The sequence below is a fragment of the Dermacentor variabilis genome, chromosome 2 (assembly GCF_050947875.1).
Source record: "Dermacentor variabilis isolate Ectoservices chromosome 2, ASM5094787v1, whole genome shotgun sequence".
In the NCBI taxonomy this organism is placed as follows: domain Eukaryota; kingdom Metazoa; phylum Arthropoda; class Arachnida; order Ixodida; family Ixodidae; genus Dermacentor; species Dermacentor variabilis.
In genome coordinates, this window is record NC_134569.1 from 90,986,780 (window position 1) to 91,009,591 (window position 22,812).

The 22,812-nt window shown below is 43.5% G+C and overlaps 2 protein-coding genes across 4 annotated transcripts in view; one reads left to right on the plus strand and one right to left on the minus strand.

Annotated features, from left to right (window-relative positions):
* U2af50 (U2 small nuclear riboprotein auxiliary factor 50) overlaps positions 1–8,316 on the minus strand; it is a 59,018-nt gene extending 50,702 nt beyond the window's left edge. Inside the window, exons 1-2 of the mRNA XM_075681271.1 lie at positions 8,127–8,316; positions 3,593–3,683 (exon numbers count right to left, since the gene is read on the minus strand). Of these exons, the coding sequence (XP_075537386.1) occupies positions 3,593–3,683; positions 8,127–8,154 (119 nt within the window). The 5' untranslated portion in view covers positions 8,155–8,316. The remainder of the gene's footprint in view (positions 1–3,592; positions 3,684–8,126) is intronic.
* A 57-nt stretch (positions 8,317–8,373) lies between these two features.
* Positions 8,374–21,013, plus strand: LOC142572284 (GPALPP motifs-containing protein 1). 3 transcript variants are annotated; one of them, XM_075681274.1, is made up of 7 exons: positions 8,374–8,504; positions 8,724–8,847; positions 8,969–9,366; positions 9,664–9,831; positions 12,031–12,132; positions 12,208–12,270; positions 20,801–21,013. In XM_075681274.1, the coding sequence occupies exons 2-7, from the start codon at positions 8,817–8,819 to the stop codon at positions 20,942–20,944; spliced, it is 906 nt and encodes a 301-aa protein (XP_075537389.1). In that variant the 5' UTR covers positions 8,374–8,504; positions 8,724–8,816; the 3' UTR covers positions 20,945–21,013. The 3 variants fall into 3 exon arrangements, with proteins under 3 accessions (XP_075537389.1, XP_075537388.1, XP_075537390.1); XM_075681273.1 differs by having other exon boundaries at positions 8,390–8,530; XM_075681275.1 differs by having other exon boundaries at positions 8,390–8,530; positions 12,034–12,132.
* The last annotated feature ends 1,799 nt before the right edge of the window (positions 21,014–22,812 follow it).

Below are 22,812 nucleotides of genomic sequence, written 5' to 3' on the forward strand. Positions count from 1 at the left end.
GCGCTAGCAGCATCCACGGAGGCCGCCATAACTGCGGTCGCAAGTTCGCGCTGCCTACGCAAGCAGGCCTGGGTCGCCAAGTGGTCCACCGATACGTACGAACCGTCAAACGACCTTTTCAATGTGCCTTTCTGACTTGGCTATCGAGTAGTATGTCTTAGGTCAACGATGGGCCTAAGCACGTACGTGCGTAGGTTGAGTGAACCAGAAAAATCGCGTTATGAAAATGAAGTGCACTCGTGCAACTGTGTCGACCAGCTCGAACTCAAAGATCATCAGCTTCGGCGCAATGTCAGACTACTGCCTCACGTGGACGTAGCAGACATCAAGGATTACACTGCAAATGCACCGAGCTCCACGACCTGCAAGCAATCGAAAGCCTACAAGTCGATGGAAGGCCACAATGATCTGGCGAGCGGCTGGGTGCAGCAGCCGCAAGTCATAGTGGTCGCGTAACATGATCGCCTTCATTACGGAATTTACTCCGCGTTGTCCACTTGCGTCGTCAAAGGATAACGTTAAATTTGCTTCAATGGAAAAAAAAAGACCCCCCGCCCCCAAAAAAACTAAACACTGATTTTACACAGGCTTCGTAATTTTTATGTTACGTCAATTATTCAGGTCTTGCCAAAACAGTATTTTTTTTTTGCCCTCCCAGGTTTGTCAATCACAATCATTCGATGAAAAGCCACTCGCACCATGGCTTCTCGCAAAATAAAACGGCGACATGCTGGCGGCACACTGCACCTGCAAGGCAGGCCTGGCAGAGGTGTGCTCGCACATAGCTGCTGTGCTCTTTTACATTAAGGTTGCAGTTAAGAATAGAAATAACCACTTGTCGAGAGGAACCCAATCTGGACAACATATTCCTATCACCCGAGTTTCTTGTGCGACTGCTGCATCCCAAAATAGCACAGTTCACCGCGACACCGAAGCTCAGTTGACGCACGGCCACACCGGAGCGTAGTCTGTCCGGATACGTAAACATTGTACGTAGACCTGTTCATAGACGTAGAACAGCACTGCGCACGAGACACTGAAACGTCCTGCTTATATATCAGCGACTGGATAAGAAAACAAGGCGAACGGCGGGCCAAAAGATAGGGATCAGATGTTCGCACGAGTAAGACCGGTGCCATTTTTTTCTATGCTCCCCGACCGTCAACATGGCGCAGCTGCCCCAGCGACACTGTCGCCGCCTCGCGGGTCGAGCTCAGTGCATACCTCCTATTAAACAGCCTTTTGCATTGCAGTGAGGGTCTCCCCAGAGAGCATTGCTTGTTGAAATCACCAACGAGGGTGTAAGGCTCAGGCAGCTCATTGGAAAATGAGGAAAATGGCTAATTGCAGTAAAAAGCCTGTCTGTGTAAGCTTTAAATGAGTCTCTTGAACACACAGCAGCTTTGAATTAAATTTATGCAAGACTTCCTTGATATCGTCGGAGATGCACCGCCCGACGATGACTCTGAGTCGGAAGATGACGCACCATGTGCTACGCTGCCGTCGCATGCGGAGCGTGTACAAGCAGTGACTGTGCTTTCAGCCGCCTATAGTGACCATACGACCCTCTCCGAGATTCAGGCTTATCTGCTTGCGCGTAAACGGAACAGCGTGCAACGACGCATTCATGATTTCTTCAAGCCTACTGTCGAGCCCGAATAAGTGCGTGGAAATAAAGGATTTCATTTTTTTTTTCTTAATCTGCTTTTTCGGACACCTATTTATTCGGACATTTCCGCAGTCCCCGTGAGGTCTGAATAAACGGTCGGTGACTGTAAATTTTTTTCGAAATAGGTCTTTCAGAATTGGAATCTGCAATAAAAGAAATCTACCATGGGCTCTCGCATATGGCGAAAGAAATGACCCTGAAAGGGTTAGGGCAACTTGTGTCAAATGGTCAGGGGCAGCTGAAAATTCAGCCGAGTGAAGCACTGCGATCGGTAGCGATGTACATTTTTAAAACCTTATAATAAATTACAGTCTTTACATGGAGCACTTAGACGTGTCAAATAATGATCAGAAGGACCTGCTCTAACGACTTAGTACATTTCACAAAATCATCAATATCGTTTTAGGGTCCCTTTAAATTTTTGTAGTGGAACACCTGCGCAATGAAAAGTAGATTTTTTCGGAGATAGTGCCTATTAGACAGCAATACATATTGTATATCTCAAAATTTTTGTTACATGTTTTTTATAGTAGATACAAGCATGTCTTTACAAACTCTGTTCAATCTTATTCCACAAGCTTGATTGTGGCAGTTTATATCGTTTTTATGACACATCTAGTTCATAAAATTTTTAAGCATGAAAAGTGCATAATTTCTGCTTTTTGTTTATGTGTTACATAAAATATTCAGTGCAGTAGTTCCCTCAAAAAAAAAATTTGGTGTAACCTACAAAAGACACCCATTTTCCCCATGGTAGGGAAAGAGTTAAGCGAGTTTGAGGCCGCCGTCATTGGTGCTAGCCCACCGCAGCATCAAACGAAAATAACAGACTTTTGTCGCACAAAGTGAATAAATACTGCATGTTTTCTGCCCTTTCATCGCACTCTCTTGTAGTTCCGTATTTTTTAAAATTTGCGCGTACCATTGGCTGACTGATCCTTAACAGGGGTGGAGTACAAATCTGGCAGATAAGTGGGCGATCTCACGCTATTTCAGTTACGCAGTACTTCGAGTGATTTCGAACAGTGATTTTGAGCTATGGCCGACTACGGTTTAATGAGGTTTCACTGTACTATCCTTTCTTATTTGGTAACATTCTGTTCTTTTCAGCCCTTCTACTTCCTCGCTCAAGTTCAAAAGGTTGTCAGAAATCCCTCCTTTGCTTGTATTCATGAATTAATGTGGGGTCACTGAGATTTGCCCATCACTGAAGGAGACTAATTTGGAAGCTTTTCATGCCACTGTTTATCGCAGACCTCAAGCAGGAGGTGACCGCTAGCCATCTTTAACTTTGTGTCAGGGACCTAGTGTTTCGGTCAGAGAGTTCTAACAGTTTCTTCAGGGTTTTGACTGTGTCTGGTAGCGAAGCAAAGTTCCCTTGTGTTGAAGACAGGAAAGATAGAAAAGTGGAAGAGAAAGACAGGAAAAGGAGACTGCCGATTCTCTCCAGGTGAGTCAGTCTGGAGGCGCCATCCATATGAAGCAGAGTCCAAAGAGGTGTGTTGCCTCCACCAGGGGGCCTTAAAGGTCAGAACACCCGGCATCAGCTCAAACACCAGGATCGCCCTTTCCCCAGACACAGCTAAGCCGCGCCTGGCTAAACGTGGGAGGGTCCAACCCTCATGTGCTCGGGTACATGGTGTCGCAACACATCAAACACCTGCTGACACAGACGCCCCCGCGGGGAGTCACTGAACCAACACAGGGAGCCTTTGACAAGATCTGAGTAGCTTATACTGAACACATGCTATCCCAGTGGTGACTATGTTACAAACAGAAAGCAGAGCTAGCTATCAAAATAGAACAGACTCAAGAGACTGACAATCAAATAAACAGTGAGAAAGCTCTTGCGAAGTTTAACATGTCCTTCTGTAAGCTCTCTGTACAGAAATGTGTACTGCCTAAAGAGAAAGAGGGGGGTACCTTCTCCTCCTGGTCTCCCGAGACCTGGAACGACGCCTGCGTTCACGGCTCCTGGATCGAGATCGACTGCGCCTTCGTCTCCGGTCCTTGTCTGAGGAGAAAAGCCCCATTTGAATTGCTTAACCCAAAAGACAAAAACAGATAGCTTCACATTCACTCATACACTTTAAAACTTTTAAACACAGTTATTAAAGAGCAAAAGACATGATCTCGTGCAGTAACTTCACGGAGATCTCTTGGCACAAGATCTTTCAACATCTAACTTGGCAATAAAGTACAGAAAGGAAAAGATGGTTGGATCTGCTGCTAGAATGTGCTATAAGTATATACAGTAGTCCTTTGTTCATAAGATAGGCCATGACTGGGACCACCTTCCTGCCTCATTAGTCAGCCCAACAGATACTGATCACATTCACAGATCCTTTTCAGACATAATCTGATTGACATAATTTTTTATTTTTTAGGACACGCATCTCTTCAGCGTCTTACTTTTTTTCCTTTACCCATAATGATTTATTCACGAGTTGCAAAGTAACTGCTTTATTATGTTTATTTGCTTGTTCTCTTCTGTTTGGATATTTTATTACAACCCATCCCATCTATAATGCATTGTACAACCTGAAGGTACACTAAATAAATCTTCAAAAGCAAATAGTAGTCGTACTGAGGTACAATCTAGTCACTGCACACTCATCACATGCACAATGACAGGACACTAGGAAATGTTTTTCTCCACCCATTACATGTTCAGCATTTTAAAAAAATTACTCTTGTTGCTATTTTTTTACAACACACACTGCAGTAGGATAACTGAATAAAATAGCCCCTTGTTTCATCTTAGCAGAAAGCACGAACTGATGAACCCTTTAAAGGGGTATAGTAGGGTAAACTTCCCAAAAAATTGAATTTTCAATTTTCGCACAGAAAAATCGACTGCACTATGAAGAGCAAACCTGCGGAAGCACGACCTCAAGTGCCCGCTCAAAGTAATTCAAATGTCACGCCGAAGCGTGCCACGTGCCCTGGCGATTAAAAATGGCAGGCAGAGTTCGAAGGCGTTTGTTTACTGTTGTCGTTCGCGGTATTCTTCGTTATGGCATATCTTTTTGCTTGTGTCTGTGTGCGGCAAGTAAATGATTTGTACTGAAAAAGCATGTAGTATTTAAAAGAAAATGAGACATCCACCCAATTGTAGCAATTGTCACAAAGGAAACCCATACGAGTTCCTCGAAAGAAAAGCCTCGCAGTTGAAGAAAAATTTGTGCTTGTCTGGGACTCGAACCTTGGACCACTGCCTTTCCGGGGCAGCCGATCTACCATAAGAGCTAACCAGGCGGCTAGCAGATGGCAGGGCGAAGTCATATTTGTCAACAACTCGAAGCAAAGGCAAGAGTTTGACGTAATAGTCCTTTGCAGAAAATAACAATTTCGTCAAACTGTTGCCTTTGCTTCGAATTGTTGACAAATTTGACTTTGCCCTGCCGTCTGCTTGCCGCCTGGTTAGCTCAGATGGGAGAGCAGCTGCCCTGGAAAGGTGGTGGTTCTGGGTTCGAGTCAGGGCCGAATTTTTCATCAACTGTGAGACTTTTCTTTCAAAGAACCCGAATGGGTTTCCTCTGTAGCAACTGCTGCGATTGTGTGGATGTCTCTCTTTCTCTTAATTACTTCTCTCCTCCTTGTGGGTTTCCACAGAACTATTACGTCAAAATTATATATTCTTGAAAATATTTCCCTTTATAGCAGATGTACCACTAGTGGTGCTCTTGTAGTGTGCTTCGTCTTTGTTATTGTTCCCACCATTACGGTCGTGGTCACCTCTGTTTTGAGTTTCAACCGTATTACTTGCCTAGAAGATAAACGAGAAGAAAGCCGATTAAACCGAGGGGCCCCATTTTTATTAATCATATAATGAGAAGCCAACACTGACACCAAAGACAACATAGGGGAAGTTACTTATGCTTAATAAATGAAATAATGAAACGATAAATTAGTGGAAATTAAGGTGGATGAAAAAAAAGCTTGCCGCAGGTGGGAACTGAACCCATAACCTTCGTATTTCGCGTGCGATGCTCTACCAGTTGAGCTACCGCGGCGCCGTTTCCCCTTCCACTTTCTTGGGTATTTATGTGTCCTAGTAGAACCCTGGGAGTGTTAGCCAGCGCCACCACTCACAGACCTTGGCGGCAGACATGGAACGTCCTTTTTGCCGCAGGCGTCACGAGAACGTGATCTTTTTGGCTGAAGGCGATTGGTCAATAAACCCACACATGCTACCTGAAGGCATCAATGTTGCCGGATTCGAAACCCTCGGTATGTAATAAGAAAGCCAATTAACCGAGGGGCCCCATTTTTATTAATCATATCATGTACTACAACCAGTCATAAGTATTCTGAACTAAAAAAATCTCTGATGATATGAATGATACCGCTGGAAAAAATTACAGTGCAAGAAACCCATATGGGTTTATGTGGCTATGTAGTACATGCAGTGATATTTTTTGAGGGGTCCAAAGAGGATATGATATCTCTCTAGTTCAGATGTAACGTGTGGGTATTTAGAATAACACTGTAATATCACATTCCCTTGCGTGGTTGCAGACAAATGGTACATTAAATAATTAGACATGCCTGAAATATTGGGAGTGGGCCAAAGGAAAGGCAAACTATCTAGACACAAACGAAGTGTCTCATGTTGTACCCAAGAGCATCTTTTGTAAGCGAGTGAAATTTGATGTGAATATATCCAGCCTTTTATAAAATATGTTAAAGCTAACATGTACCATTTACCCTACCATACCTCCTTAAAGCATATGCTTTCTATAACCACAATAGTCATTTAGCTCAATATCAATTCTCAGAGTATGTTCCAATGGGCAACACAAAGCGCAGCCTGTTAAAAGCCAGCTACACACCATAAATTAATTTGAGCATAGTGTATTTTATTCAGTGCAGTAGGAAGGGGAAGAACTTTTTCCTGCAGGTCTTAAAAATGAGGCCTAACATAGCTTCAACAGGAATTATACAAAATTCTGCATGCAAGTGTTTGTACTTCGCATATCACGGATGAAAACTCCACTTTCTGTACAGCATTACCTCAGAAGCGAGTCTTGCTTGAAGTATTCTAAAGACTGACAACCCTGAATTTACACCTATTCTCAACTCTGCCCCAGCACTGCGAATGCTGTCACTTCAGCATACACGGCATGCCAGTTACTGCACATTGGTGCTACATTCGCTGGTTGTTGCTGATAGCAAGATGGACTAGTATTGCTAACGAATGACCGAAAGAAAGCACCACCAGAGCAGAAAAGCATGCACACTCCAGTTAATAGATCAGTGACCTGCACACTTCCCTTCTACTTAGAATAAAAAGCTTCCAAGAAACAGCACATTCCTTTAAAGCTTACCACAAATACAGTAAAATAATACAAGTTCTCATGCCTGTTTAAGATCAGCTATGATTACATGCTCTGGGCCACCACCCTAGTACCTCCAAAACTTATCTCAACTTAACTTTCCCTATATTTTTCAAGTGGTACTATGTCTGGCCCAGAGAAAGATAAGATGCTTCTAAAGTTGGCTTCCACCGTTGCATGCATTTTGTACACTCACACTTCGGTCTTAATAGTTTACCTTTTTAAAAAACTGCTTTGTGTGCATACGTAAGTGTAAATTGTTTAGTTTAATGGTTCGCTGCAGATTGATGCGAGAAGTACCAGAGCTGGGAAGTTATGAGGCCCCCTTGGGTAAGGAATGCACACAAGAATGCCGAGAGTTTACCTGTGTGTTAATAATCGTTTAATTTTTTTACTGGTGGCATGTACTTACAAATTTGTCCTGTTACGCATACAGAGAACACATTTGGAGCGCCTATGTCAAATATACTTATCTATACGCATGCAATTTACGGCTGCTGATCTTTGACAAACGAACAGAAATTTCAAGCACAAAAATACATCAATAAAATATTGTGCTAGAATTTTTTGTCCAGCCCTCACCACGCAAGTGCACTGACACTGTCTTGCACGAAAGTATAATTGCAATGTGACGCTAACGCTCAAAACAGCCTTCTTGTGCTTTCAGCAAAGCTGCACTGTGTTACCGACCGCTATTATGGAGGCACCATGAGTTACATCTACATTCGTTGATTTACCGCCAAACCAGAGCATAGCGAGTGTAGCCTTGGCTTCTTTCCACAGTTAAATAGTGAACAGGTGCTGAAGTCCCGATGCTGCCAGTATCAAAGTAGATTATAATTACAAGTCACAACAAATGACCATTCAAAAAAAAATTAATTTTTTGTTGAGGAAAACACCGCACAGAGCGAATGACCCTATCGCGGCGCTGCAACAACAGCAGGATCCACACAGCAGGAAAAGTTTCAGCTGAACAGGCACACAAACTTGGGCATTACCGTTACAAGTGATGTAAACAACGGTCAATTAGTAATAGTGCCGATAACCACAGAAAGCTGTAATGAAAGCCAAAACGCGTAGCCCAGTAGGCTTAAGGGATGAAAGCGCGAGTTACACACCTTTGTCGAGATCTCGTTCTTCACCCATTATGTTGAAGCGAGGAAATTCTTCAGCGTAGTCCCTCACGCCAGCCACTCAAGATACCGAATTTATTAACCCACAAATACCAAAATGTAGCAGACACAGAGTCACCACAGCGGCACCATCATTCGCCACCAATTACCCAACATGCACCGGATACCGGCATTTGATGACGTACGAAGGAAGCGGAAATTCTTTCATTACTTCGGTTACTGCTGGACCTCTGAAGTTTATAGCTTCATACCTCACACCATGTACACACCTTCACAAGCGCGCGGACTTGCAACAGCGGTCCACAAGTTCTTGATATGCGCGAGTTGAGACATTTGAGGGTGCTGTACTGAGGCAATTGCATGGTGGGCAAGTGTGATCAGCGCTAGGTGTGCGTAGCATGCTTTGCTCGCAATTTGCTCATGACGTTGATCATTGTTTCTTGCAGAAGCAAATACCTGTAGTAATCACGGTGTCCTTAATGATCGGAACACAAAACAGCCTTAAGATACCGCGGTGTTGTTTCAGGCCTTGCGCCCGCTTTGTGCCATGCCACATGGTTTATGCGTTTGTTTCTGTTCCAGGTGCAAAGCCCAACTGCAATGTTCGTTAAGAAGGCTCCTCTGGGCCGTAGAAAGCAATAGTCCTTCGCCTGTGCCATCTAGATTCTCAGTGTCATGTCTGCTTACGGGCCGCGGCTCCCAAAAGGTGAGATCGAAAACAAAACACTTGAAAAATAAGCGCGTTCGTGAGATGTAGCACTCCAAGCGCGAATGTTCAACACTTGATTCCCAAGTCGAGGTTTGTCCTAATCATTTTTTTCTTAAAGGTTTCAAAACCGCATCTGCCGGTAGCGAAGATGCTGGAGAAAGCAGCGAATCAACAACCACCGTCATTGGACCGGTGCTCCCGCCTGGCTTAAAACTGTCTGGGCAGGACGTCGAAGCCCCGGCGCCTTGTAGCGAAAGTGCGCAGGACTTGTACGGGCCACGTTTGCCGCCGGGGTTCACAGACACATCACCTAAACCAGGCATCATCGGACCCGTTTTGCCGCCTGGTTTTTCAGTGACTTCTCAACAGGACGCTGTTGACAGCGACAGTGACGATTCAGGCGACGTTATCGGCCCGATGCCATCTGAGGCTATTGGGGATGACTACACAGACGACACTGCTGCGAGGGATTTTGACCGTAGAGCGACCAAAATGAAAAGGCGACTCGAGGGAAAGGTGCGCCCTTCATGCGTCACATTGTTTAGGAGATTTGTGTGTCATTGCAACTTGTACAGAGTGCATAATGTGATACGATGATATGCGACGAATACGAGGAGTGTACTGTTCATTTTTAATTTACTAGGGTTGTATAAGAGTTTGAGTTGGTTTACTTCAAATGTAATGATTCAGGTGCATGCTACAATAAAAAAAAAGTGCACTTTTCGGGAATTTACTTTTAAAACAAGTCTGAATCGCTAAGTAAACAAAAGTGCTGCGTCAGTATTATAACACGCTTCTTTCTTGATAATTAAGGATTTGGAAACCGAACCCCGCCGAGAAGAGTGGATGACAGCATTGCCAGACAACTTGGGTCTTCGAATTGGCCTGGGGTCTAGGACATTTCGGAAGAACATGGAAGACCCGACAGCTGACCGCTCCGCTTGGACAGACACACCTGCAGACAAAGTCAGAAAGGCAGAGGTGTGACTTGTTTGCTGTTCAGACCCTAGTTAAGTATAAAAGTGTCTGTCGTGAGAGCCTGCTGCTGTTGCAGCAAATATGTTCAGAGCAAGAGAAAATGCTGCAGTCTGCTGATGCATTTAAATAGCATCCATTGTTATCAGGCTATTTTATGCCAACAAAAGGTTTCTTAATGTGCACATAAATCCGACGGTGTGGCATTGGCATAACTGCAAATTTAACCTGTGACTACATGCTCGGCAAGTGACTGTTAATCACTGAGCAACAGCAACGGGTACAGCTATGATGGCTGCTGTGCAGTGCTTGGGTGGTGTGCTAGAGGGATGAAAATAGTGGAACATTAAAACATGGTGCCGGTATGTAATCATTGTTTTCATCCTTAAATAAAACTTCTTTTTCATTTGTGTTGTGCACTTTCAGCAGGAACAATTCTAGGGGGTGCTCCAGATCTGTCAACTGAAGAAGTGCCACCATATTGTGCAGGTGGTTAAATGGATGCTATGAGCATCCGAGCATTCCCTGTGAAATGGTATAATTGTCATAACTGCGGAGCTCCTATATCATATAACTTTTGCCCTTTTCCCAGATTGAGTGTGTCCTCATAAGGTAGGAAATCAATAATGTCATACAAAAACTTTTTTTTTTCTCTTTCTTGCACATCTGGAAAATGTAACCACCTTCCGGCAGCTGTTGCTATTAATGATAATGATATTAATGATAATGATTAATAATGATATAAATGATAATACGTTTCTCAAAGCATCTAGTAACATTGTATAATGGCCTTTAATATCTCCGGTGCTGAGGGTATCATAAATAAATAAATAAATAATCTTATATCCCATATGGAAAACCAGGAAAAGACACTTTTGCAATTTTACACAAGGTCAATTTCATCTTGTATGCCACTCTCTGTGCTTTATTCTCTTGTGCCATCAATCCTCGTAGAGAACACCAAATGCCACCTACTGTAAGTCATCTGCTACAAAGATAGGTGCTTCCCAACTTCACATGAACAAAAAGTTCCCTCTAACAGGGCGCTAGGTCGTATGTTGTAAATTAGCAAGTGTTAACATGAGCACATTCTCACTCCTCTTCTGTTGTGAGTGTGAGCTTCAAATTATTATTTTGAAAGCATGCAGTTGCTAGTTATATTTTGGGAACAAGAAACTCCAAAGAAACTTCTGCTGTGTTTCTGTGCAGCTCGGACACCTTGCCTTGGGCTGCGTTTAGTTCATAGCTATGTGAGTACTTAAGGGATGCCAGAAGGAGATATTGTCAAGCAGTAGTTCAGTAGATTACACAACTGAGATATTGAACAGGGACTGTATTTTAAAGCAATTCTTTGTTGTTTTCTGACTCGCATTGTTTTGTAATCACCTCATCCATGCTGCTAAGTAGACAAGCCTGCTGATAGCAGTGGGGCAGCAAAATATGACCCAAAAATTAAGGGCAGAAATAACAGCAGGAATAAAACAACTCACTAAAAATTTTGTGCACAAGTTGCTTCTGTAGATACCAGAGATTTTTCATGCCAAAGGAAGATGCATACAATTACACAAAAGACAGATTGCGGTACCAGCAAGTCCCCAAAGGAGGTCTTCAAGATATTATTATTTGGAAATGACTGGTCAAGGCTAGTTGGTTGGCATTTATAAAAACTAATGTTGCCTTTAAAGATGAGATGTATCTTGACCACTTATTAGGCTATTCTCAAAGGAAAAAAAGATATGCACAAAGTCTGTGACATCGCACAATTATGCATCAGTAGCAATGTTGAGAGGAAAATTGTGAAAGTGCAATGTGGCCTTCGGTTGTGATTTTCTGTGCTGTAGCTATGTAGAGTATGCTAGATATTGTAGACATATTTTTGGGCAGTTTTGACTAGAACATATGAAAATATTTTTTCCTCTGTGCACAGTGGCCCTCAGCAACAATTCGTTTGAGAATCGGCACGGTATGAAAAGCTGGAACAGGAAAATTGATTCTGCACATTTTTGCCTGTCTAGAATAGATATACTTGTAGCAAAGGCACAAAGCAAAATACACTTGGGGATTCGTATTATGTTGTCCACTTGTCTACTGTTCCCAGTTGCTTTCCCATTATGTTATGGATATCTGTTGCTTGTGCATTGGGTTGAAAATGTATTTGATGTCTACACATGTTTGTGTCAACAACTTTTTTATTTTGTTAATCAGCAGAAAAAGTCGAAAAAAGATGAAGATAGAGCTGAGACCTCGCGCCATCAGAAGCGACACCACCAAGAAATGGAGCTTGAGGAACAGCTGAAGCAATACAATGTGCGTATCTACTTTGCATTTTGTCAAACCAAAAATTTGCTGTCTAATGATTACTTTCTTTTCTTGGCTCTGCAGAAGGAAAAGAGGGCAGAGTCACTTCTCGATATGCACAGGAAAAAGAAGAAAGAGGAAAAAAAGGTATGGCCAAACTACATTTACAAGGTGCTGGAGTGGTCAACAGTTGTTGAAGCTAATGTTGAATTCCAATGGCGGAGTCGGAGCAGCCGACGGACTCCGCGAGCGAGCACTCGACTCTGGCATAGAGCAACGCCTCCAGATCTGCGAGTGGAACACAACCTGCGCCGCCAGAGCAAGGCGGAAGCGGAAGTTCTATCACCGAGTTACCCAGGATACCTTGCATGTTGTCATTTCCTTTTGCTGTTTGCTCCCAGCACTGCCGCACCGATCACTTGTCTCTTCAGCGCCGTTCACCTGTTGTTTTTTAAAAGTGCGGAATGGATATCTCGCCAAGCGGGCAGCAGCTTTTGCTTCCTCGCGAGTCGTGACCGGTGGTGCCTCCCAGCAGGCAAATGTGGTAAAGGAAACGCATCACGCAGAGTTCCGGTACAATCCGCCGACTTTGGCGGAGCATCTTTTTCTGCTCCACGAAGTGACTCCCGCTCTGAATCCCCTCCGACTGTCTCATTGGAACACGTTATTCCTGCCCTCACTCTGTCATTGGAACAAACTTGCTCCGAAACGAGCAGAAAAACTTGCTTCGACTCCGCCATTGGAATTCAACATAAGCCATAGGGGAACTTAGAAGGACCCTGAAATGATTTTGACAATTTTGTACAAGCATACTGAGTCGTTAGGTTAAGTACTTCTGATCATTAATTGATGCATTTTAGCACTGCGCGTAAAGCCCATAATTTATTATAAGGTTCTGAAATTGTGCATCGCTATTGATTTCAATGGTGCCACTCCCCTGAGTTTTCAGCCACCCCCACATAGTTAGCCCAATTTATGCGAGTTACATGAACTATCCAGTTGGCTACCCAGGTCATGTCATCGATAATTTTTCCAACTTAATGGTGAACAAATGTTCGTAATACAGGCGACTCTCATTGCAAAGAACCCTGATTATCCGACAAAAAACGTGCGTTATATCTAAAGTCCGTAATATTTGAAACGCTTCACTTCTGAAACTTTCGTCGCAATGTCTAACAACTTTATTCAGAAGAGTAAGTGACAAACTGAAGTAAAAAAAAAAAACTAACAAAAAAGTCGCACTTTCCCCTGAAAGGTGACGCATTGATTGCGATAGCAAATTAAGCAAGATAAGCACGGCACCAGCAGCAAGCGAACTTACCTTTGTGCTGTCTGTCGCTTCAACGCGAACTAAATGTCCAAAGCACAGCACATCCGAAGCTACCGGCACTGGGCGCACGTTGTCCACATTGTAGATTGCTTTGAAGATGAGGCTCGCATGGGCGCGCACTTTGTTCATATCACAGATTGCTTTCAAAATACGGCGCATGCGTGGACGAGCACTTTGTCCATATGGCATATCGCTTGCAAGATAAGGCGGCCGCACCCTAAGCAGTAGCCCTCTCTCTCGAGGGACGGAAGGCGGTGCGTTTCCGCCCCACCTTTCTCCTCGCGTGCATGGTATTGAGCCACGACCGTCAGTTGTCGAGTTTGCCGTGTCGCCATGGCAAAAGTATGTTTTATACGCCCGATTTTGAAAAAAAATTTCGGCTAATTTTGTCTGCTGTAGCCGATTGTGTGATGTAGTGCGGTCTATTAAAAGTGAACTTCGTTGCATTAATAAAATAGGTAGAACAAACTAAGGCTGCAATATGGTCCCTTATATCCGAAAGTCTGTTGTACGCGGGTCCATTGTAACGAGCATAGACTGTAATTGGATTGCTGTTTAATTTGTTTCTATAAAAAATATAATGGAAAGAGAATACACAATGACAATTTATCACTACACTTAAACACTTGCGGCACAGCAAGTATAGTCTGCTCGTGTTAAAACATTCTCCAGGTTGACGTGAGCTGCGCGACCAGCGTTGGTCTCAAGCTTTCTTTTCGCGAGCACCATGGATTGCCCTTGTTACATTGTGGGCTGCAAGCCTACCGATCGGCGACATGTCAAGCTGTAACATCATGCCCAACTGCAAGGCAACATGCAAACGGAGTGGCTGCAATGCATCGGGTTGTTGGAATCCTATCGGTGCCAGCCTCTGCATGTTTGCGGCTGTCGCCTCATGCTGGAGGATTATTACCACAATAGTGTTCGAACATTTCCGGTATTAGGGTAAACACAAGAGCAAACAGACTGGGCATTTTAGCGGATGAGCGGAGGTGAAAACGTGAACGGCCTGCATGATGCAGCCACCTGGTGGCACGGAGCTCAACCAGACAAACACAGAGCTAATATAGCAGTAACCAAGTATATTCTTCTTTGCTACTGGTGAGAATTTTCAGTAGGAACATAATCATGAACACATTTTATTTTTAAATGTGTAAAATGTTTTACGCTTGGGTACAGCAGTAGTAGCCCTGCGTTTGGCTGGTGAAGCTCTGCGCCACCAGGTGGCCGCATTGTGTGGGCCGCTCAGGCCGCTCACGTTTACGCTAAAGCCTCTTTATCACAGTGGTAATAGTATGTCGGAGCTTTAGCTTACGCCTCCGCCCATCCATTAAAACGTCCAGCTTGCGTGCAGTTATTAAAATACTGGACACTCACCGCTGCGACAGAATGTTTGCAATGCACACTCCTTGGGTAGCTCTTGCAGGAGATTGACCGCCAGGTGGCGAGCGGAGAGGTCATAGAGGCTTCGCTCACCGACTTCAAGACAACCAGAAGTAGAATGCCGCAGCGTCGCATGATGACGGAGAGCCAGTGAAGGCGGAGCTTATCCCCAGTCATTCGGCAAATGAGTCGAGGAGAAAAAGCATGGCTAGGGAGGAGGGTAACTTGTAATCGTCCATAGCTCTCTTAACATGAGACACTAATGTTTTCATGTAGCTGTACCCTACGCATCTACAAAATTTGTCTAAACCAATTCAGGGACTCTTTAAAGACACCGCACTACCCTTATTTTTAAGGCCACAATTTTTGCTTTTGGACTTTTCTTAGCATGTCAATGAACTAACAGCCAAATCAATTATGGTAACTAATATGTACATACAGCCCCAAGTTATCGGTCATTGAGATTTAATATAGTACATGCAGACTGAGAGTAATCCTAAACTCAAATTTTCACAACTCCAGATGCCACATTTCATTCTCCCATGACGTAGAGGGGCTCAATAGTCGCAAGGAGTCAATGTTATATAAAGGAAGTTGGCATTCCATGGTTGCCATGCATGCTCAGCCTGTTGATGGTGTTCCCATGGCCTCTGTGATCGGGCAGTGCGCAGTCAGACCTCGGAAGCCATGGCGCCACTTATATGGTTATAACAGATTCTGCGAGGTGACTGTTGACGTACCATGAGCTTGGCATGTTGTTACATCATTCCCGTGGTTCAAACACCCTACCGCTGGCTGTGTAATAATCAGGCAATACTTAAGATGGTTGGAAAATGTAATGCCATAGTTTTTTCGCAATATTGTCAATATTGTAGGAACTTAAATTGCATGTTACATTTTAAACCAATGATCATAATGCGACTCACTGAGGTCATGTCATTCGCACCAAGTGCACAAAATCGCTGCATTGTGATGCTGCTATCGGTGCTGCCCAACAAGCTTTCACGGAAGCGTCGCGGGGCCCTTAAAGTCCTCTTGTTGTAGAGGGACTATATTGAGTACTAACTTATAATAACGTAAGTAACTACTAATTTGTAGTTAAATTGGCCAGTCCTAGCTGGAACCTTTGAATGTCAATTTCCACTACCTGTGCCATCAATCAGGAACTTTTTAGGAATTCAAAGGTGGTGTCACTGCCAGTCTATCATTCCTTCGCCATTCTTCAGCTCATCAAAATTCTCTCGGCAGAAGTGGCCTATTTGCAATTTTAGAGGTAATTGCTAATAATCTACACTGGCTTAAACATTTCATTTAGTATTCTTTTAAAGAATATGAAATTGAAAAATGCATCAATTTGGTTGCATAGAAAATGGCTGCTTGCATGTACCTTTGGCATTTTCTGGTCTTTATCTGACTGATGGCCGTAATGACTAGCCAAGGTTAGTTAATTGGTAGCTATGAAAGTTAATGTTGCCTCTAGAGACAAAATGAAAGACATCCTGGCCGCTTTTTTGGCTCTTCCTGAAAGAAATAAAGCTCACAAATCACACGATTATACTATCAGCAGTAAAATTACATGTCAAGACAGAATTCGGAGTGTTAATGTCACATCAAATCGCCTAGCATTCTTACCAGTCTTCTTGCTCCCAATATGTGATGCGCTATTTTCTTTATCACAGATACAGGTGCTGTAGTACCTGAACAGGTTCTTGCACATATTTTACAGCGAAAACTGTATGTGACTAACCTTCTGTAGTTTTTTCGGCATCCGGCAACAGAAAAAAACTTAGCGATTTCTAACAAACACATACACAATGAGTTTCATTGTTTTCTTTGTGTGTGATCACGTACGGGTACAGTGCAGTGGTGCAGATGTCAAAATGCGGAACAAATTAGAACGCTCGCTGTGAAAAACAGCATGACGTCAAGGTTATCACAGTATATAAGCAGGAGAGGTATCTATGTTAAAAACAGCTGCATTATCGATTGGGCAGACATGTATAGTTCATACACCCAAAGAACAACATGCATACGAGGAGCACCGGACGGAACAGCAACGATAATGTAAAACGCGCCAGCACGAAACAACCACTGACGAAGAACGTTCCCGCCTTGCTGAACAAAAACAACAATTGCGAGCCAGGGCAACCATTCCACTCTGTGAAGATGGAATGGCAACAAAAGCACTGTGCTTTTCGTTTGAGAGCCTTGGCTGTCGTCAGCTTTCGCTGCCATTCCATCTTCACAGAGTGGAATGGTTGTCATTCTTTTTAACAATGGTTCAGGCCTGCAAATATATTGCAGAAACTTCAAATGCAGTTAAACCTTCATTAACAAACTTGGCAAAATCAATACTTTACTTCAGTAATGGGAATTTTGTTGTACTGATATTCTACCTTTTATGAAAATAAGTACAGTTGCTGACGGATCTTTTTTACACAGTAGGGGTTGATGTGGATCAAGGTGGCATTAGAGCAAACAGTCCGCCAAGCCCATCGACAAATATGTCCAGTAGTAGGAATGAAGGAAAAAGGGTTTGTTTTACCTTAATTACATGGCTCCAGTTACGGAAACCCACTCCATGCAGGAGCATGTTAAACGCCGGAGTTCACATCAGGACACGGCCCCACTACATAAAAAGTATCCGTGTTTTATATCATCATTTTTCCTAGGCAACTCAACTAGTGAATCTTATGACTGTATCGCAGCCAATCACAATCGTCGGATCGGTTGCAATACCACGCCCATGATATCACATCGTTCCGCAGCACTCCCACTTCCAATGCACCCCCACCTTCGATGGTATGGAATAGGGAACAGGATAGCAACCTGGGAATCCAAGGTTGAAGCCGTTCCCACGGTAGCATTCTGTGTTTGCCCTCTTCCATCATTAGTTCAGGCTGTCAAATAGTAGTAGGGCCTTTTGTGGACCCGTCAACAGTCGGTGTCAATGCTGCATTGACTTCTAAATAGACGCTGATGGATGGGCGGGGTTGCCTCGTGGCAAACATCTAATTAATGCACTTGGCTGTGTTGAGATGTAACAGGGTCATAAGAATTTCTGTATTATTAAGCAGTAGGAAAAAACTTCATTTCAATGACTAAAAGATATTTCCATTTTGTTGAATTTGAGAGTCTGCGACTAAAAATGCTGTTTCATGCCTTGTCGACAAGATCTTCACATTGGCGGTACCTCCATTTACCATATTACCTCCAGGACAAAGTGCGCGGTCATTATATGCACTTAGCTGCACTAATAGCCATGCATAGCCACGGTCGTGCAAGCTTGATCATGTTATCGCGCGCCTGTCCCGCCTGCTCCATTGGGCTAACAGAAAGGCAGGATGCACCAGGCCACCATCTTACCCTTATCATACCTACAGCACACAGGCCATGCAAGTGCGATAAAATCTTATTGCAGTTGGACTTTATATGGACCACGATGGCAAGAGGGTTTCCCATTTAGTACTAGTGCCGCTACTCACGTTTATCAGATGTTGCTCTGCTTCAGCAGCCACTATCTGTCGCGAGGTGTGTGATTTGAGAGCTGCATTCACAGGAGAGAGAGAAAGCAGCGTGAAGAACGGCAGGGAGGTCAATCAACCCCTGAAATTTTTTCATGCTGTCATGCACCGCAGACTAAAACAACCCCCGGCGCCGGAAATCACACTGGATTTTGTCTAGAATGTCTTTTTCACGCTCGAAAAGACATTTCAGTGCAAACATTGTGAACTCTGGCTTGATTTTGTGGTAGCACCCATGCACCTGAAGTTACATAATGCAAGGAGCCCCATCTGAGCACAACGTTTCAAGGGCGTTTTGATGACTAGTGGGCACGTCGCGGCATCTTGTGGAGGCTGTGAAATCTACGGAGCTCATGGATTTCAATTACGAAACTTGATGGGTATAAAGTTCTCAGAAACTTTTGATGCGAAAGGTGCATTGTCATTTCCAAAGTCGTGCTTTAGGTTTTCAATTCCGGAACTTTGTGGCTTTAATGTCCTTATAAACATTTGACGCCAAAGGTGCATTGGCTTTTCTAAAGTCGTACGTCAGACTATATGGGACAAACCAAATCAGCACACTATCAGACAAGTTGACAAAGCATGCAGCGAAGTCTGATAAGACGAAGCATTGTGGTTGATCATCTGTGCCGTCGTGTCACAGAAAAGAATATCAGCATTTTTTTTCACCTGTGCCAAAGCATCCATATCAAGACACTAAAGCCAGCAAAGCTAACTACGTTCTTATTTAGTTTTCTACTTTGACTTTTATTCGCGAGGACACATTAAGCCTCTTCAATTTTTTTTCACTCGCTACCCGCGGGCTGCCCGAGCCAGCCAGAGCGCATGTACTTTTCTCATGTTGCCCCAACCACCCCGCAGCGCACTTCAATGCACCTTTCGTTTTTTTCTGGCCGAGTGGATTTTCGCCTGGCAGAGTTTTAGGCGCTTTCTGGCTAGCAGACGAGAAAAAGAAACAATGGTCGCTTGCCGCCATCAATGCGGGGACTCGACGGGTTGCAGCGCGTTCGCTTGAGTGCACTCTCTTCAGAAGATATTGTCTCGCCAGTTTAGGCTACCGAGCAGTATGCATGTGGTTCTGTGTGGGCCAAGCGTCTCACGGTTTCTTCAATATTCCTTCGGTATCCATATTAGGTGCCCAAAGTAGGCATTCGATTGTGGCCAACATGCTTTTCTTTGTGGCTTTTATTTTCGTGCCCCTGCCCCACAAAAGAAAATAAGAAAGACATTGTTGCAGTGCCACAAATTGTTGCATGGTGAACGTTCGATTTTGGTACTCCTTCTTTTGTGGAAAGTAATGGGCCACGAAACACTTCAGTTGCCGGGTACTCTTATTAAATTATTGTGGTAGCAACTATATGCACTCTTCAGGAGTCAGTTACAGAATTTTCGAAGCAGCAGCTCAAGGAGTGTTATGAGATAGGAATCACGGAACTCGTTAGTCGGTGAGTCGCCATCGTATATTTTGCTGAACTCTTGCTTTTGATATGTGCTCTCTGTTGCGACTATAATTTCGGTGCAATACGACCAATGACAGGTGCTCTTGCGCAATACATTGTAACAAAGGACCGCATTTAGAAATTTTTCCAGGTTGTTACACACGTACAAAGATGCAAACGAAGTTCTTGAATGACAAGGTATCATTAAAATATTTGTCCTCAACTTGTTCGATTCATGGCCTTTACATTTCTCATGTCAGCGACATGCACTGCTTTGCTGGTTTCAAACTGATATAGTTCTAAAGTTCGTGTGATATTTCCTTTACTTATTTATTAGACAAAATGGGGAAGCATTGATATCGGTTATTTCGGGCACAATTTTTGAGACATACGAGTACATTCTTTTATGAAAAAATACATATTTTACTTGTTTTGACAGTGCATAGCGTTCAAGGATTCATTTGCAGGATCTTTGGCAATGGCAGTGCAGTCATTATTCATGTATTTGATCCCTCGACAAATTCTATATGGAGGAGGCCGAGCTGCGACGGGAGCCCCACCCCCTACGATGTTTCTGGCTACGCCACTGATACCCTTTCATTACTTCGCACCAGTGCAACCATATGCAAATATCTGAAGGATGAGAAATTATTGAGGCAAATTATTAAGTGTTTGTGTCTTGTTTATTGCAAGAAACAAAAGCAAGCACTCCTTGCCACAATTTGCTACAGTCCATTGTGAACTGTTGTTCCCATGAGCAGTTCATTTTAAGACATTATTTTATTCAAGAACAAAACTTGTCCTCAAACTGCTCAGATTACAAGAGAGTTTGTGTAACAGATTTTGTCATCAGTAGTGTCTTCTGCACTGCATTAAAATGCCGAGCATTGTATATGCAATATTAGTATGTTTTGTCGTGTGAATGTGCCTGTTGGGAGGGAGGCGACTTTTTGCCTGCATTGGAAAGGGTATGAACACTGTCTCCTTCCGTGTCATTTCAGAATGAAGTTAAAGAACGGCGGGAGTTCAGTCGTGAAGAAGACCTGAAAATCAGCCGGATTGACCCAAGAGCCAGCAAAACATTGATCAACAATGCTGCTTTCCTGAACTCAAAGTTTTCATCTGGTGAAAGGAAGTTTCTGTAGCTTCCGTGAACTCATCTGGTACTATTCGCCCTTTCCAAAGAATACATTAACCATTTCTTGAATAAGTGACTGCTCGCTGAATTCGTGGCCAGTACAGAAGCTCTCTCTCTGCTTGCCAGTATTGAACGCATTACGTTTTCCGACTTTAGGCGAGTTGCTGACCTATTGTTCGGACATGGGCGCTGCCTCAAAAGTGTCTGAATAATCCAACAGTCTGGAAAAAACGAGTTTTGATGGTAAAATCAATCACCATTTTTTACAACCTCAACAAAGCAGAGGATTTGTTTAGAGAATTTTGCTGTGTTGAACTTTATTGCAATAATATTCTCAGGGGTTGCTGCGATTTGTGACATGCTGACGATTTGGTGGTTGGTGCTTGGATGAGTACAACAGTGTGCCAATCTCTTGTGTGCACACTTTAGTCGTACCATTGCTGCAGCGTTTTGCAGCTTGCAGTGTAAATGTAACCTCTATATATAGTTTCTCCTCATAATGATATCTATTTGAAATTTCCTGATGATTGAGGCTGCAGATGTGTTTCGACTTCACCCGTTGCTCAGCCCAGTGTGTCTCACCGATTGTCGTGAGGTGCAGATATGTATGCTACCTTGACATCATGATGCTGTCAGTTAAAACATTTTTTTAGAAGTTGCAATTTTCCCAAATGCGAACTTTGCATTGCCATAGCACCTTGTAGAAGACTGAATTATTCTTGGCTATACTCCGTTCCATACATAGCAGTCAACACTGTGGAAGCTACACAAGAAGTTCGGTCAAGAAATGTTATCACTCCGTGCGTTCCGTCCATGCTTCGTTGTGCGCCAACAGCATTCGCTCACGCGAGCATGTACGTGAGGCTCCTCGCGACAGATTGCAAATAAAAAAAGTAGAACCTCAAAACAATAAAAATAAAAATGATCTTGAACAGTGCATTATCGGCCATATACCACAGTGCATTTGTTTCTCAGAATTAAAACTTCTTTCAATACTGAGCCTACATAAAGAACAGTTCGTGGGATTGCGGTCAAAAAACATTGAACTATATCCCAGTGTGAACGAAGCCACTGCAAGGAGTCTCTCTATATAGCCTCCACAGTGTTGACTACTGTGTGTGGAATGGAGTATAGGCTTCTCGTATTGGCAGCATGTCTGCCGCACTTGCAATGTAAAAAGCGAGATTGCACAATCTGAAGCTCAAACCCCATGACAGCAATTTTGTGTGTGCCAGCAATGAGCGACGGTTTCGAGTGAGTGATAAAAACAGCCGTTGCAGGGAGCAGATCGTTCGGTTTTGGAAATGTAGAAATCGTTCGGTTTTGGAAATGTAGAATTCGTCGCTTGTCGCCCGGAAGTGCTATAGACCCTTTTCATGCTTACAAACAGAGTTACCAGAAGACTTCCGGTTAAGCCCTCAGTAGTGGCATATGTTACAATAGCCTATAAACTTATAGGACCCTCCAGCTGGCACCAGTTTTGCTGCAGAGTTGGAACGTTTGACAGGTGAATTGTAGTGTTAAGTGCAACAAAAAAAGCCCCTACATGAGCTTGAATGTTCAGCGCACGTTCCTTATATCTGAAAACACCAAGAATATGTGCCTGGAGTATACTATGCGACAGAATACTTTTTTTTTCTTGGCTAACTGGACTGTTGAAAATGGCTGACCGGAAGTTCCCTGGGGTCATGAACGCACTGCTGCCACATTGCGGATGCAAAAGGTCTATAAGTGACTAGCCATATTACCCAATAGCGCGAAGCTGTAACAGGATGTTCAACAGTGAGACTATCGGTTGTCGCATAAAACAAAGAAACGACCAAATTTTTATACATGCAAGCATAAAAGACCTACTCGAAGACCTTCATAAGTACT

Coding starts and splice junctions, on each gene's coding strand:
- LOC142572284 (XM_075681274.1), top strand. CDS start 8,817: ATGTCTGCTTACGGGCCGCGGCTCCCAAAAG. Junction 8,848..8,968: donor CGGGCCGCGGCTCCCAAAAG/GTGAGATCGAAA, acceptor TTTTTCTTAAAG/GTTTCAAAACCGCATCTGCC. Junction 9,832..12,030: donor ACAAAGTCAGAAAGGCAGAG/GTGTGACTTGTT, acceptor TTTGTTAATCAG/CAGAAAAAGTCGAAAAAAGA.